The sequence below is a fragment of the Epinephelus lanceolatus genome, chromosome 23 (assembly GCF_041903045.1).
Source record: "Epinephelus lanceolatus isolate andai-2023 chromosome 23, ASM4190304v1, whole genome shotgun sequence".
In the NCBI taxonomy this organism is placed as follows: Eukaryota; Metazoa; Chordata; class Actinopteri; order Perciformes; family Serranidae; genus Epinephelus; species Epinephelus lanceolatus.
Window position 1 is genome coordinate 7,615,281 of NC_135756.1, and position 17,114 is coordinate 7,632,394.

At 42.8% G+C, this 17,114-nt stretch overlaps 1 protein-coding gene across 1 annotated transcript in view; it reads left to right on the forward strand.

Annotated features, from left to right (window-relative positions):
- The window catches only part of nrip2 (nuclear receptor interacting protein 2), a 76,291-nt gene that overhangs the window by 25,352 nt on the left and 33,825 nt on the right, over window positions 1-17,114 (forward strand). Inside the window, exon 2 of the mRNA XM_033614537.2 lies at window positions 16,175-16,489. Coding sequence (XP_033470428.1) covers window positions 16,175-16,489 — 315 coding nt within the window. The remainder of the gene's footprint in view (window positions 1-16,174; window positions 16,490-17,114) is intronic.

Here is a 17,114-nt window from a genome sequence, read left to right on the forward strand (position 1 = left end):
TAAACAGAAAGAGTGGGTATAAGACCTTCAAGTCCCTCAGAGAATCTGGGATCATGCCATTGCATGAATGAAAACCAATTCACCAAGCCTTGCAACATTTGAACAAGCTAACTTTTATTTCTTTACTTCATTGATTTTTTTTTTTGCACAAGTAGAATGTTGACATGGATTCAGTGCTATGGCCTACAACTTGAGCCAAGTATTTAGCCTTTATATGTCAATATGTTGGCAATGTGGCATCAATAAAGGTATGCAGAATTAGCTATTAAGAGTTTGGGTATGCAAAGCACCCACTGATGTACAGAAAACTGTCACTGGATTAATCTGATACTGAAGAAAACTTAAAAATTTGATGATTCTTGGGCCAGTTCTGGAGTTCTTTTCTAAGCGGATTTATGGACGTTTACTTGTGTGAAAGCAAAAGTCAATTGAGTTATTTTCATAACAATGTAGTGGGCTAGTATGTGTAGCACACTATGTTAGTGACATATTTTGAGTGAAGTATGTGTCACATTCCATGACATTAGTTACAGTTGTACTTATTTTATGCCAAACCATGACGTTTTTTCTAAACCTTATCACATGCTTGTGTTGCCTAAACCTGAGAAAGTACACCTAAAAATGACATTTCTCACCCAGATTCTAAGTTTACCTTGAAAAAAGAGACTTTATTTATTTAACAAGCGGAAACTGTACATCTCCTGTGAAAACTGAAATTTATTTTTGAAAAGCCACAATGTGTGTTAACAAGCATAAATTGACACGCTGTCACTGAGTGTGCAAAACAGACGCTAGAGAAGTAAATAGAGCATCATAGTTTGACACCAAGGGCCACTGACCAGTCGTTAGTATTTGATGAGTTGGGAGTGACAATGTGTTGCTGCCATAAAACTAGTCCATACCCATTGGTAGCTTTGCCACCTTCTACCTATGCCAGTCGTCAATGCCTATGTGCAGTTTTACATAGATTGACCACGTCAGTGAGTAGAAAAACGTGGGACAGACAGAATGACACACTGACAGTTTCCGTGATTATGTACAGCATACCATACCATGACTTAGTCATACCAAAAATTAGAAAAAAAACCCCAAAACATTGGTCCACAGGGGGAGCCACAGTGATCGGTCGCATTTTAGCCATTTTGAAGCATTTTGTTGTTACAGCGCCACCCAGTTGCCAATTAGAGTTAAATTTCTCCAGTCACCTTGAGGTGTCCTGTTCTACATATCTACCAAGTTTAGTAAAAATCCATATGGCGGTTAGGCCTAGATAAGAAATTAGCTCTCTAGCGCCCCCATTTTGTTTGATGGGGTCAATAATGGAGGGGTCCCCTCAGATTTTGTGTGGTCATATGCCTACAAAGTTGCGTGGTGATGGGTGAAACCCTTGAGATGTTATACACCTTTATGTGATGAGCCACGCCCTCCGCAATATTCATTGCCTTATAGAAGCTCAGTTTTAGTAAGTTTTCCAACTTTTGCCAAGAGGGAACTTTAGATATTGGTCCCTAGATTATGTTCACCCAGTTTCATGCAGATCGCTCAAACTTCCTAGGAAGAGATCGATTTTAAGTGTTTTTCAAAAAAAATTCAAAATGGCGGAAAATCTATATAACCGGAAGTTATGGGTTCTTGGAGCAAATTTGTTCCTCATGAGGAGAGGCATCTCTGTGCAAAGTTTAATGTCTCTACGACATACGGGGCATGAGATATGCCCATTCAAAGTTTGCAATTTCAGTTGGTTGCTATAGCGCCCCCCTTTGGCCAGTTGATGTAATATTGCTTCATTCACATCCTCCCATGACCCTCTACCACTGTGCCAAATTTCACATGGATTGACCAAGTCAGTGAGGAGAAAAACGTGGAACAGACACACAGACACACACACAGACATTATATAGTAAGATAATGAGTGTAGCTACCATGATGTCACCCATTGGTTTTTGGACTCATATTTTGATGCCTCAAGTTCAGCATTTTGGTCAACGCCATCTTGGTTTTTTGGAGCCAGAAGTGGCTATTTGGACAAAATGGTTGAGCTGTGGAGAAGCAAGGGGTGGATCTGACTGAGAAGCCAAGGGCACTATTGGCCTGTCACTCAGAGTGGCCCGCCCTTAATTATGCGTAACTTTAAGCTTTAATAAAATGTTATCGAGGGGAAGACAACATAAATATATCATTTATTTCTGCTGTAGAGCTGAGCATTTTAACGTGGTTGTCTGTGGGGATAGACTCACTTCTGGAGTCAGCCTCAAGTGGCCTTTTGAGGAACTGCAGTTTTTGGCCCTTTGGATTTGGTTCATTTTTCAGCCCTGAGGTTTGATGCTTGGTGCTCATGGTGTGACATTGTCTGGGGATAGGGTTATCCCCAGACAATGTCAGTCACACTGAACCTAAAACTTTGTGTATCATGTGCGTGTGTTCAGATTTTACAGAGTTATGATGTAAATTACAGCAATCAGGCACCAATGGGTTTCAAAGTACCATAATTGCCTTCCTTGTACATCCATTATACCCGCAAAGTATCTGTGCTTCATGTCTCCTTCAACTCACCCACCCCCCCATAGTTCAGAAAGCCCCGCACTTTATCACTAAGCTGACAAAGAACAATGCACCCTGTAAAGTGCGAGATTGCCAATTTCACCCTTGAACCGAGGCACATGTTGCAACCCCGAATACCGCCCGCTAGCAGCTTGATGTTGCTATCATGATTTGCTCTTGAGCTGACCCCAGAGCAGTTGGGGCTAGGCAAAAAAACAGACGCCAGCCATTGAAATGAAATTACACTGTTGTTCATTGTGATCAGATTCAATCTCTGCTTCCCTGCAGTCTCATGGGAGCACAGAGGAGGAAAAATCAAACTCGCCCTCCTCCTCCTCCTTCTTCTCCTCCAAACTGTTAGAGCTTGACATTTTTCCCCTGCTTCTTATCCCTCGCCTGTTGAATAAAAACATTGCAGCATGCCACCAGACTTGATAAGCAATTTCATTAAAATAATATTTTCCACGCTTTTGCTGACTCATGCGCTAGCATATAAACCGGTTGGTATCCCACTTAAACAAGCTGTTTTTTTCTCATTTGCAAAAGAGGATAATTACTGTTATCACTGTTAATAAATGTGCAATGTAGCCAGTGAGGGCCCAGGTGGAAACGAGGTCAACTAATATGCAGAAGTGAGAGGACAGAGAGGGGGCCGATGTCAAGAACATGATATACAAAATTCAGTCCAGTTTAAAGTGGGGCTCCTGATTGAATTTGATTCATTTGGATGTCGAGATGCTCAACGTGAAGAGCTCCTGCAGAGAGGAGAGGATTACTTCCTGTTAGTCTCACTGTTTGTTAAGTGAATAAAGACTTTCAATGACTGCAATGAATGATAAAAGGTGGGGACAGAAGAGGAGGTGAGAGATGATGTGGGGAGAGGAAGAGGAAGTAAAAAGAAAGGTGAGGGAAGGAAGTGTAAAAAGAAATGTGAAGAAAAAGGAAAGGGAAGAAAATGGGACACAGTGGGAGGAGAGAAGAGGAAAGGAAAATAATGACACTTGATAAAAACAAGGAAGAAGACCGGGAGACGAGAAAAGAGAATATGAAAGGTAATGGACGGAAAGGAAGAGACGAGATGAGATGAGAAATATGCAGAGGACAGGAGTAGAAAGGAAAGCAAATATAGGATAATGGAAGGAAATGAGAAAGGGAGAGGAGAAACAGAGAAGGAAAAGAGGTGAATAGAAGAAATGAGAGGAGGTAAATAAAGAAAAGCACAAAGCAGACTAAACTGTTATTTGATCCTAAACAGAGAATATAAATCGTCTGAATATCAGCACTTGGAAACAGAGACTGATCCTGACCAAATACAGGCTGATTGACCATCACCTGGCTGCAGAAACAGAAATGCACTTCCTCCTCCTTTCAGTGACAACTCAGTCAGAGATTTACATTTTGAAGAAGTAGCCAAGATAATCCCAAATCTCTTCACATTAACCCCACAACAGAAACTGGCAGTTCTCCTGGGTGAAGGGACAACAGCTCCTTTGGCAGCTAGATATGTATCTGCCTGCCACAGCCTGAGGGACTAACAACTAATATCTAGTCAATTGTATAAAAAAAAGAAGCAGTGCACTTTATTGTATTGTATATATATTGTATACAGCTGATAGATCACACAATTCCTTTCAATGCAACCAATTGGTGAATCTCATTCATGGCGCCCTATTTAAACTGCTCTGGCCTGCCTACTGTTGCTGCTTCCTGTGCAAGCTGCTTTGCAACTCACCTCCACCCCAGCTCCTCCTTTTCATGCTGTGTCTGACTTATCAGTGTCATTTCTGTTTGTCATTGATGCTGCTTTGTTCTGTTCCAAGGGGTCTTTGCTGCTGCTCTCCCTGCCTTAGGTTTTCCATGTAGGCGCATGGAAGGGCAGCATGGTGTGTTGTCTCTGCCTCAGGCTTTCCTTGTTTGCACGTGGAAGGGCAGGGAGGTGTGCTCTCTCTGCCTCAGGCTTTCCACGTAGCCGCATGGAAGGGAAGGGCCCAGAAAGGCAGAGAGGCCCCAGAACAGAGTCATACCGCCAAATACAATACTGCCAATGGAAATAAAGTTTCCTTTGACTAAAGTGTTCCTGACTGAAATATTACTATTTTGTGAACTGCTTTGGCAATAACATTTCTTTTTCATGCCAATAAAGCCATTTGAACTAAATAAAACTGTAGAGGAGAGATGTGAAGAGGAGAGGATGGATGTGAAGAGGAGAGGAGGGATGTGAAGAGGAGAGGAGAGATATAAAGAGGAGAGGAGAGATGTGAAGAGAAGAGGAGAGAGATGTAAAGAGGGGAGGAGAGATGTGAAGAGGAGAGGAGGGATGTGAAGAGAAGAGGAGAGAGATGTAAAGAGGGGAGGAGAGATGTGAAGAGGAGAGGAGGGATGTGAAGAGGAGAAATGTGAAAAGGAGAGATGTAGAGAGAAGAGGAGAGATATAAAGAGAAGAGGAGAGGAGAGGTGTAGAGAGAAGAGGAGAGACGTGAAGAGGAGAGGAGAGATATAAAGAGGAGAGGTGTAGAGAGGAGAGATGTGAAGAGGAGAGGAGAGATGTGAAGAGGAGAGGAGAGATGCACAAGGGAGAGGAGATAGGTGAAGAGAAGAGGAGAGAGATGTGAAGAGGAGAGGAGGGATGTGAGGAGGAGAGGAGAGATGTAAAGAGGAGAGGAAAGATGTGAAGAGGAGAGGAGAGATGTGAAGAGGAGGAGAGGTGTGAGAAGGAGAGGAGAGAGGTGATGAGGAGAGGAGAAGTGAAGAGGAGAAGAGATGTCAGGAGGAGAAGAGACGTGAAGGTGTGAGGAGAAATGTGAAGAGGAAGGAGAGATTTAAAGAGGAGCAGAGATATCAGGAGGAGGAAACGTAATGAGGGCAAGAGAGATGTGAAGAGGAGAGGAGAGCTGTGAGGAGGAGACGTGAGGAGGAGCAGAGGCCATCATCAGCGCCTGTTTAAGTGCTCAGCCGCAGCTGGAGCTCGGAGAGGAACGAATGGGCTTAATTGACACTGGTGGTGATTACTAGTTGGAAGTGTTGTTGTATTGCAGCTTGCACAGGAAGATAGAGGGCTGACACACAGAGAGGCTTAGGAACAGTGAGGAATCTACTACAGACACATACAGTACATCTCATTTTTTACAGCGTTTGATGCTATCAAAGCGTATCAGCGCTCTTTGACACATCAGGCTGAAAATATGTCTCCTCCATGTTCTGTAGAGGTGCCAGATTGAGCTGCAGATCCACAGAAACCTTGGAGATGTCTAGGCTTGAGATGACATTATTACAGCCATGCAACAGTTATATAGCCTCTGGCCTCTTGGGGCCTGAAGCCTTTTCTTATTTTTCCATATTTCTCCGTCTCCTTGCTGCTCGCTGGCCCATGAAATCGTCCTTCATTCAAATTCTACTCAGGAGTACTTGAACAGCAGAATCTAGTATTGCTATGCGCATGTTAATCAGAGCGGGACATCGAATAATGACCAGTAATGTGGAGAAAAAAAACAGGGAAGAGAATCTTTTCTATCTCTGTAAGCTTTAGGGTCAGAGCCAAACAATCACAGCAGCTGGATGGAGTTCCCTCACAGACAAAAGACCCTCGGCATTCGTAATCAGCCATTGTCTTTGTGATAGCACGGGACGCCATCATCCAAAGTGTGTCATCCAAAAACAAATCACACATCCAGGCTCACTCACAGAGCCCGTAAACACATCTCAGTTCAGCCACCATATGATCACGCTCTAAGAAATGAGGAGTCTTCCACGAGATGGCCTGTAATGTCTGCACAGCAGATGAGGGTCGAATGCCCAGAATGACCCAGTGAGAGCTCTCCACTCTCACACAATCGTTGCCAGCACTTACATAAACAGTAGTATCGACAACGTTTAAAGGGCTGTTCTCTGCAATTGGAACACTGTGAAGTGAACCAGTTTCTGTTTAAGCGTAGCAACCGCGCAAGAGAGATGGAGGCAGGTTGTAGAAATCCAAGGCTTTTTGATAGAGCAATACAGGTAGGCAGATGGGGATGTCATTTGTGAGATTGGCCCACGACCAAATATTCTTAAACTGTGACTTTATGGCTCTACGGATGCCGGTGTTGGCTGGTGCGGCAGTTATTCAGGCAGCTGGCGATCTCTTCACTGACAAACAGTTCAAATGTCCTCTGCCAACACATCAGGATACCTCTGAAACTAAACAAGGATTTCAGCTGTGCACTGAGATAATTGCTAAATTATGCTATTGTGCTGAATCTATACCAAGTCAAACATGACAGTAGAGCAGTTGGCAATGAAAGTCTTGTTCTGAGGCTCTCTGCAACAATGCTACTACTAAATGTATGAAAGAAAAACATGCAGGTGATAATAAGAATCTAACATATAAAGTGTTCATCCATTCATATTCCATTACCACTTATCCTGTTGGGGGTCGCAGGCTGGAGCCTATCCCAGCTGACATTGGGCGAGAGGCGGGGCACACCCTGGACAGGTCACCAGACTATCACTGGGCTGACACATAAGGCCCGTTTCCACTGAAGAAGTTCCTGGTACTATTTGGGGGGCAGGAACTACTACAGGAACGTCCTCTCACTCGGCCCTCTCAACCGCCGTGTCTCCACTGAGAGAGCGGAGTAGGAGGAAGGTTCCTGTAAAGTTACCAGGCACTGGATGTGATGTAATCGTTGCGCGACCATTTTGACTAGGGCGACGTAGGTGTGTAGCGGTGTAATAACTCCGGTCATGGCCCGTGAAAAAAATATTTTTTCCAGCGGATGTCTTAGTTACAACATTATTGAGCTAACTGGAGTAGTTTCATGTCATATCCGACAACGGGAGGCTTTTAACAGATGACGTCCTGATGTTAGCTTTGCTGCTGCTGTTAGCTGTCCCTGTCAGCTGATGCTTTCTAGACATCGTGATTTCCCAAAACTGAATAAATACCACACATAGCAACACAAAACTGCTTTGCTAGCTCAATCATGTTGTAACTAAGATATCCACTGGAAAAAATATTTTTTTCATGGACCGTTTATTGAGTTATTACAGACACTGCTAACAGCTAATGGTTAGCCTAGCTAATCTACGATAACCATGTTGTTATTTACAAAATGTCACATCCCGCCTTGAGTATATCCAATCAGCACCAAGTAATCCCCAAGCCCCAGCCAGGAGTTTCTCGGGGCCGTTCTGAGTACCTACTCCGAGGCAGAGACTTGTTTAGCCCCTGTAAACGTTCCGGAACTCTGTCCTTCGGGGGTGGTTCCTGCGGTGGAGACACGCACCAACGGCCCTGGCCCCGTAAAATTACCCTGAAGTTCCTGCGGTGGAAACGGGCCTATAGAGAAAGACAACCATTCACACTCACATTCACACCTACGGACAATTTGGAGTCATCAATTAACCTGCATGTCTTTGGTCTGTGGGAGGAAGCTGAAGCACCCTGAGGAAACCATACAGTTTGAAAACGAGGCGCATTGGATGTGCTGAATGTGCATATTAAGGCAGTACAGGAGGAGGTGCATGTTAATAATCCTCCAGGACTGTAACATGTTTAACCCAAACAATGTGTCATGTGACTGCAGTTGGTTCAGATCCAGGTCGGAACACCTTCTCACCACAAACGAACCGCACCAGAGTTTGTTTGTAACTGGACTGAGACCACCTCTTCAAGAAGGTCTCGGTCCGGTTGTTTTGGTGCACACCTGAGTGTGATTACTGTGTTCACACCTGCCCAAACAAACCACACTTAGAGGGCAAACGACCTTGAGTTCAACTGAACTGGACCAAATGGCACTATTTTTTACTTAACACAAGTTCTTTTAACACAGCTGTATTTCTAACATGGCAACTTGAACTACTCACAAGGGCCTATTCTCCACCCAGCTTCGGTGCAACCACACAGCCTTCACAGTCCATATTTACTCCCCTGTTGAGTTGTAACAGTGCTCATCCTAAGAAAAGACGATTTAGGCATTTTAGAAATATCCACCTCAAAAGGTGGTTTCAAGTTTACAAAGCAGCCTTCAGATCACACAGACTGCTCTCTCTCAACTTCCTGTCTTGTTCAGGACCAGATGCACTGATATATTCTTAACTGACACTTCTGCAGATGCTTTGTTGCTTCACTGGACCATATCATCTGCAACAGACTCTGATATAACAAGGCCAAAGGTTGTTTCACCTGCTTGGAGACAGAAATGAGAACAATACATTTCAGCAGCTGGTATCCAGATGCCCTTTTTAGTTATAATGTTGTCTTTACGGCTAGTGCAAGACAAGACTTTTTTTCTTAAACTACTCAAGTAGGATTACCCTGAATTCTGAAGCATTATTTCTTGTATTTGCACCCTGCTGCACAACAGTTTCCCTTGGGATAAATACAGTTCTTATCTTTTGTTCCTTCAGCTGAACTTGCCTCAAAGATCCTGGTGATTTCAGTGTTAAAAGAAACACCTTGAAAGGGAAAGAAAAGCCTTTGTGTTGTACTCATGCAGTGACTCTGCTGGTGTTGGGCGACCTTCTCTTTTCAGAGTGTGGTGTCTGAAAGTCTGTACCCAGCCTCTGCAGTGGTGAGCAACAGAAATGTGATTACGGAGGAACAGGCAGCTTAAATACAATTTAATGTTTATATGATCCAGAAAGAACAGCCAGTCACCGGCCACATGTTGTTTTTGAAACTGTGGAATATCATTAATCAAAAGAAACACACTTTTATAAAATATATAGAGTACCATACTGGTTGTACCATACTGGGCAGGTCAGAGACAAAGGCTCTTGGGCACAGATATGCAAAAGGCCCCAGCACCTCTCCTACAGAGGAACAAGACACAGACTTTGTGGTGATTTTGTCTCTTTATGCATTTTTGATGGTTTTGTGTCTTTTTGTAGTCATTTTACATTTCTGTGAAGCCATTTTGTGTGTCTTTGAGGTAATTTTACGTCTTATGTTTATGTATTTTGGTTGATTGCATCTGTTTGTAGATGTTTTGTGTCTCTTTTTGCCTGTTTTTGTAGTTATTTTGTGAGCTTTTGCAGTTCCTCTCTTTCTGTTTGTGGTCATTTTAAAGGTTGACTTATTAGTAATCCATCCATGGTTGTACCTTACACACTAATCTCTCAAGACAGATTCTGCAATTTACATTGTAGAATCTGTCGGCAGCCCTGTGTGAAAGACGACTACGGGGGGGGAGGGCGGCGCTTTGAGTTTGAACAATGCTGCGCTTTAGCCAATCACAATGGAGGGGGCGTGGCCAAGACGTGCAGGTGTCCCCAGAAAATGTGTACCTACAGAAACAGCAAGCTCCGCATCCATAGCAACCCACCCACCTCCACCCAAAACGCCATCTCGTCAACGTGAAAAAAAATCTTTTTTCCAGCGGATGTCTGAGTTACAACATGATTGAGCTAACTGGAGTAGTTTCATGTCAACGGGAGGCTTTTAACAGATGACGTCCTGATGTTAGCTTTGCTAACTGTCCCTGTCAGCTGCAGCCACTGATGCTTTCTAGACATCGTGATTTCCCATAACTGAATAAATACCACACATAGCAACACAAAACTGCTTTGCTAGCTCAATCATGTTGTAACTAAGATATCCGCTGGAAAAAATATTTTATTCACGGACCGTTTATTGAGTTATTACCTTATTTTTATACAGTCTGTGGTTATTACAGACACCACTAATAGCTAATGTTAACAGCTAACAGTTAGCCCAGCTAATCTATGATAACCATGTTATTAATTACAAAACAGACACACAGAAATAGTAACGTTTGTTCAATCATTGTATTTATAGATTTAACAAACATCAGATTAGTCTACACGGTGATATAGTGACGTGAAAAATGTGATATATAGCTAAACTCTGCTGGTTTTCTACCCGAAGTATTCGTAAACAACACGGCGATTTCCTGGGGGCACCACCGAAAGTGAGGGGGGTGAGCGATCGCCGAGGCCCCTGCACTTCCGTTAGTTGAAAAACTCTGGGTTGTGCCTCCAGAGGTAAAGGAAGAAACTTTTTTTTTTTTTTTTTTAACCGATGGATTTCCAGATTGCTTACACACTGACATGCCTCTGTTGTAGTAAATATAGTTTCAAATAGTATTTCTGTAACTGTAAAGAACTCACTTTTACACCCAAGGCAAAACAACACATGGTGTAGCCCACAGCCTTGGGCCCAAATTGTGTAAACAGCAAATGTACTTGCACCAAGCAGCAACGTCAAAGGCTAAAAAAATGAAGCCATGCAGAAGTGCCAAAAACCGCAGTTCCTCAAATGGCCACTTGAGGCTGGCTCCAGAGAAGAGTAAATGCCCATAGACCCCCATGTTCACAGTGTAAATAAACATGTTTACAGTCTGGTACAAAATTGGTTTTGGTCTCTATAGCTTATTTCAACATTCATGATAACTTATCTGTTTATATTTTATTAAGGTTCAAAGTTACGCATATTTACGGCAGGGCTGCTTGAGTGACGGGCTGTCTGCGAGGCATTGCTAGTCTTTTATGAGTCAGGTCTCCCCCTCGCTCCTCCACAGCTCCATCCCATCATCAGATATGGTCACTTCTCTATACAAAAAATAAAGATGGCGATGGTGTAAATGCTGAACTCAAGGAATCAGGATGGCAGTCCACAAATCAAAGGGTGAAGCCATGGTAGCTATGTCCATTTCTTGTGCAGTCTATGACGTGCACTGTGTGGCAATCGGTGTGTAGGTACATTATTGGTGTATTGCCACTGTCTAAGCAGCAGAAAGCAACTCCGTCATTAACCAACAGAAACCTAGTCTAAAGTCACAATTGTGCAGACAGTACTCTCCTGCTATTAAAGTGTGCATTATGATAGTAAGCTGCACCTACACAGGCAGGTTCTCAACGTGCGCACACACTGTTTGTTACACACCCAAAGACGCACAGATGGGTTGTGGGTGGGTAATATAATACATCATTAATGAGGAAAATATTAATGACATTCTCTGAATTGTGAACGTAGCAAAGAGCAGAGCAGAGCTGCTGTCTGACTTCACATTAAGAGAGACACTGTGCGCTTTTATGCCTTACTTTGCGCCCAGATTATACGCCGCTTAACTAGCAGAAGTGGAGTTGGACATGCCCTCAGTGTTCTTGCACCATGCACTTAGACCAAGCTATAGATTATTTAAATACAACCCATTGTCTTCTTTAAGTGCTGTGTGCATCGACACTCTAATAGATTGTGCAACTGCTTTGGTCTATTAAAAGACTCCAGGTGAAACCCGGAAAGTATTAGCACGTAACATGGCAGCTGTACCAGACATCCTGTAATGTCTGCTGACAGTGATGACCTAAAAGCATCCCTTGAACTGGCTTTCATGACATGATAATGTGACCTTCATCTCAGGTAGTTTGGAAAGCTTTTTTGCACTGACGATAAAGTTAGCAATTTAAATCTCAGTGTGTGTCACCTTGTGTGTGTGTGTGTGTGTGTGTGTGTGTGTGTGTGTGTATGGTGAGGGGGTCGGAGGAGGATTTGAAATGCCACAGCCAATGCTATGCCTGCTTAAATCTGTACCCCACCTCAGTATCCACAGTGGTCACAATGGTCTCTGTTTGCTACAGTGTGATGGCTTTTGGCTTAAAAATTCGTTTCTGTGTGACTCATCTCCGGAGAATTTTTGGAGACAAGCAGACCTAATGCTGAAACCACAGGCAAGAGCTATACATAACCCAGCACCTCTCAACCACAGCTTCACAGTCTCACTCAGCTCACCAGCAAACATCATTTATAAACTGTGTCTGCGGCTCTCCGTGAAACATGATATTAGAACACCTGTTTGGTTTAAAGATTAACTTAACTGTATCTTGTTCCTCTTTACCTTCATTTATATGTGGTTATTATGTACTGTAATGGTACACCAAAAAATACACTGCGAAGTGGGTTGAGTTACACTCCATGTGGCAGGCTGTAATCTAAAATGTTACCAATATTTTTGGGTATAGGGAGGTTTGGAGACACTCACTAACATCTTGGTGTGTCTGGGCCGACTTCAAAGAACTAGCGGTAACGTAAGCTGACTGTTCCGTAGCCTCACGTTGTTGTGTCTGGGCCAGAAAGTTGCACATGAGCACACTGTAAAAATTACAGCCAACAACGCCACCTGTTTGAGAAGAAAGAACTCTACACCAGTAGACGGCAGTACTCTGTATTGGTCATACAAAAAAGGAAACTGGAAGACCGACAGGACCGATTCAAGATGCTAGTTAGCCGGTTAGCACATAAACAACACAATGCAATACTGAAAGAACAGAGCATATTTTTCTTGCACCAGTGATCAATAACACAAACCATCTGGAAACGTTTCCCCTAAAGATCTAAGTGGCTAAAGAAAAGTAATCTGAACTTATGTAACAAGTTTGTTTTGGCCTCACTCCGCCTTGACTTAAGCCTTTTGTTTACTTTCCTCACTTCCATTTCTTCTTACATGCACGGAGCTAAACCGCCAATAGGTGGGATTTTATTTATCGACAGGCTCTGCTGGCTCCGACGCAGATTCAACATGCTGAATCAGCTGAATCAACCCAAAAAAGCCAATTCGGTCCGACAAAGGCAGACAAAGTCCAAGGTTGCAGGACACACTGCAAAGAATAGGGCAACAGCGGCTCACCGATGCCCCAACATTGCCGGACAGCTGATTGTCAAGGTCTTAATAAGGATTGTAAATCAGCATTCTGCATAACATGCATATGTGGTATTTGTGGGCTGAAAATTATAAAATCATTTGCAAGATTTGTAAATTTGAGGGTGCAAATCATTCTTTGTAATAATATCTGTTTCTAGTAATTCATCACACATAACCTATCTATCTGTCTATCTATCTATCTATCTATCTATCTATCTAATTTATGGAGAGACGACTTTGGAAATAGGAGCAGAAATCTTAAACTGCACCTCATAGAGCACCTCACACAGCAGCTGCACATTTTCTCCTCTGCTCATTTCTTGTCTGAGAAGGAAACAGGCCGATTTTGCCAGGGACCTAAATTACTAACTTCATTAAGTGCACCTGCAGTCATTTGAAACTGGCAGCACTGAGACATTAGTAAAGGTGGTCAGACAGAAATCTTGCTTGCTGTGTACTTGGTACTGGTGAGAAATGGTGCAGTTAATTCCAGACCTGAAATGTCACCTCTGCTTTTCCATGTTTTCTGTAGTATATATAATGGTACAGTGTCGAATGTTCATATTAAACATGGGCAACGTTTCAAGTACTGAGGTGAACATATGTTAGAGCAACCCCTGTGAGCAAAAAGGTTAGGCTTCAGACTGCTCTGAATACTGTTTCTAATGTTTTCTTTATCTTCTTTGGCTACAAGATGACGTCTTTAAATGGTCATCTGCTTGCTGTTGCTGTTCCATCACTGCAAGTGTTTACAATACATACACTGATACATGTAGCTACATGCTAACATCAGGGAAACCTGTCATCTTGGTAGCTGTTGTTGGTAGTTTCTCCCCAATTTCAGACAAGATTCCTGCTGGAACATGTCTGGTTGTAAAGATTTTGGTTTAGTAGCTTTTATTGGTGATTATTCAAGACATGATGTGCTGTTCTTCTTAGTTAAGAGTCATTCCTTGGCTGCAATTTCACTGCTACAAGTAGCTACATGCTAACATCAGGGAAACATGTAATCAGTGTTGCTGGTGTTATTAATTTCTCCCAAATTTCAGATCAGATTCCTACTCTTTATATCTCTGGTTGTGTTAAGAAGCTTTTACTGGTGATATTTCACAGTAGAAAGTGTCACTATTATCTTTTACAGTCATTCCCCAGCTGTAATGATGCAGGGATGCGGGAGACCTGGAGATGTTGTCCAATCAGAGCAGACTAACCTTTTTTTTGGGAGGGAGTTTAAAGAGACAGGCGCTAAAATGAAGCGTTTCAGACCGAGGGTGAAGACAAGTGTTCCAGCACAGACAGTATGAGGAAAATAAAGTGATCTTTAAACATTAAAGCATGTAAACAAATTCTAGTAGAAACCCCAAAGTATAACCCTAAAAATAAGCATGATAAGTCCCTTTAACATTGAGTTGTATTTGACATATATACAAATATATCTAATTGCTGATTTTGTGCAATGAAGCCAATTTTCCTTTGAAATAATAAAGCAACAGTGGTCAGTGTTGTTGACCTTGTACAATACAGCGTATGATGCAGATTAGATCAGATTAATTCTAGCATTTGTCTGTATGGGACTGATTTTAATTCACTTCATCTGAACCTGCATAAATGTGCATAAATAAGCTTCATCATTACTGCTGTGGGGGCAAAATGTCACGTTCTCTCAATGTGCAGATGATCTGGACATTACGCTGACATGATCCTTCAACACAATGACCTACATATCTTGTACGTATATCTCGTATTCAGATTAAATGTACCTTGCTTCACAAGCTATCTGTGACGTACTCTGTTGAGATAATTATGACGTTGTCTATTCTCTGACATGCACTGAATTATCAGCTGCCAGTTTATATTGTTCAGCTCTGCATAATCAGCCTGGATTCTGTGTGACTTTTATTGTCCCATGGTCTCAGTGTTTCAGAGATGTGTCACTCTCTAAGAATTCAGGAGAAAACCTTAAATTCAAGATTTGTATAGTCATGTGCAGGGCTGCAACTATTGATTGTTTGCATTATGAGGTAATCTGCTGATTATGTGATGTTTAAAAAATATCAGAAAACAGTATCTTCTCATCAGAAGTCTTCAAATGTCTGTTGTTTGACCATCAGTCCAGTACCCAAATTTAAAGTATTTTAAGGTCAAGATAACCAGCAAAGTCTCATATTTGAGAACCTGTAATCATCAACTTTGTGCAGTTTTGCCTGAAAAATGACTGAAACAATTGCACAAGCATCCTCAGTGAAGTTCTACAACCATCAGTACCAGCCTTCACTTATCCCTTTATTTGACATATCCTATTTATTGACCCTTTGTCATAATAAATGATGGCATTGTACATTTCTGCAAACCACAGTTACATTACATTTGTACATTATGTAGCGGATACTTTACGTTTCTTTACATTTCAACAATGCTGTGGTTAACATGTGGTTAGATTTTGGCACAAAAAACACTTGGTTATGGTTAGGAAAAGATCATGTTGGAGCTTAAAATATCTGGCTTTCGTGTCACAATACCAGCAGAAAATGAAGCAATGTGTTGGTAAAAAAACAACTGCTTTTGTGGCACTATCCTGGCAGCAAATGCAGTGATGTCTCAGTAAAAAACAACCACTTTTTGTGGCACTATCCCTGGTAGAAACACAGTGACCGGTCGCAAGAAAACACACACATTTGGTGGCTAAAAAGCTGCTGGAAATGCAGCGATGACTTCCTTAATGAAAAACAAAACAAAAAAAATGTTGTTGTTTGTTGATCTTGAACAGTGGTCTACAGTCCATCTCGTCTAGGTGTCACAACATCCACCGTCCCCTCCACCTCCAGATCACAAAGTACACAAATGCACAAATGTTACATATTTGTGGTTTGCAGAAATGTACAATGTCATCTGACATTTTCTTCTGGTGTAAAATTGGACTCATCTTCCATTTCTACTAGCAGCTAAGGAAACCTGCCATCTGACACCTATTTCTCTTGTGTCTCTCCCTCCAGCAACCTCACAGCATCGTCCAGCGCCGTCTGCTGGAAGGAAACATCACGCGGCTGCGAGGGGAGGCCCGGGACCCCAACGCCAGGGTTCGCTCCCCGCTGGCTGACACCAAGGACGGACCCGCTGACACCGAGGAGAGGAGCGAGAGCACTGCAGACGACTCCACAGAGGAGAGGGAGTCTCTGGAGGAGAGCGAGAGGAGCTTACGATCGGACGAAGAGGACGACAGCAGCGAAGCCGGAGCCAGACAGACAGCTGAGAAGAGCGAGGGCACGGACAGCTCGACCCTCCTCACAGCTCTGGTTGTTCAATGCAAGGTAACGCACCATGAGTGTACTCTGCCTACTCCTCACTCACATTCAATGCTTTGACACTTTCTACTACTGCATATAAACTGACAACAAGAGACGATACAAAGACAGCTTCACTCTGCTCCAATGACTCATCTTTTAATGCCCACTCTTCATTTATTCTCTCTTTGCGAGACATTAAAAGCTCGGCAGGACCCAGCGGCTGTCTGGTTTGAGCAGAAAAACAGATAACTGAGTCATAGTGAGTGAGGGTCCAACCAGGTTAACACGTCCACTCCGGTCCTGCTGGATTAAATGTAGGTTACAGGGATAACAAGAGCACAAAGGGCCTGAAATACACAAACTGTGTGGGCTGCAGGACAAAAACAAGGAACACAATAAGCCTTAAATGTTGTGCAATAACTTAGTGAAACCCATGCAGTGACCAACAGCTAATTCTCACTGTCTCTGCTGTGACCTCCCATTGGCCTGGTTTTACGCTGAGCTTTCAGTTGCTCGCTGCAGATTTGTCCAAAGTGTGCACTGGTAACTCAGTCGACAGCACAGCAATATGTACAAATCAGTGGTTGCTGACGTTGCACACTAGTGAGCAAAGGAATTGGTGCATGACCAAGCTCTGCACTCTGTACGA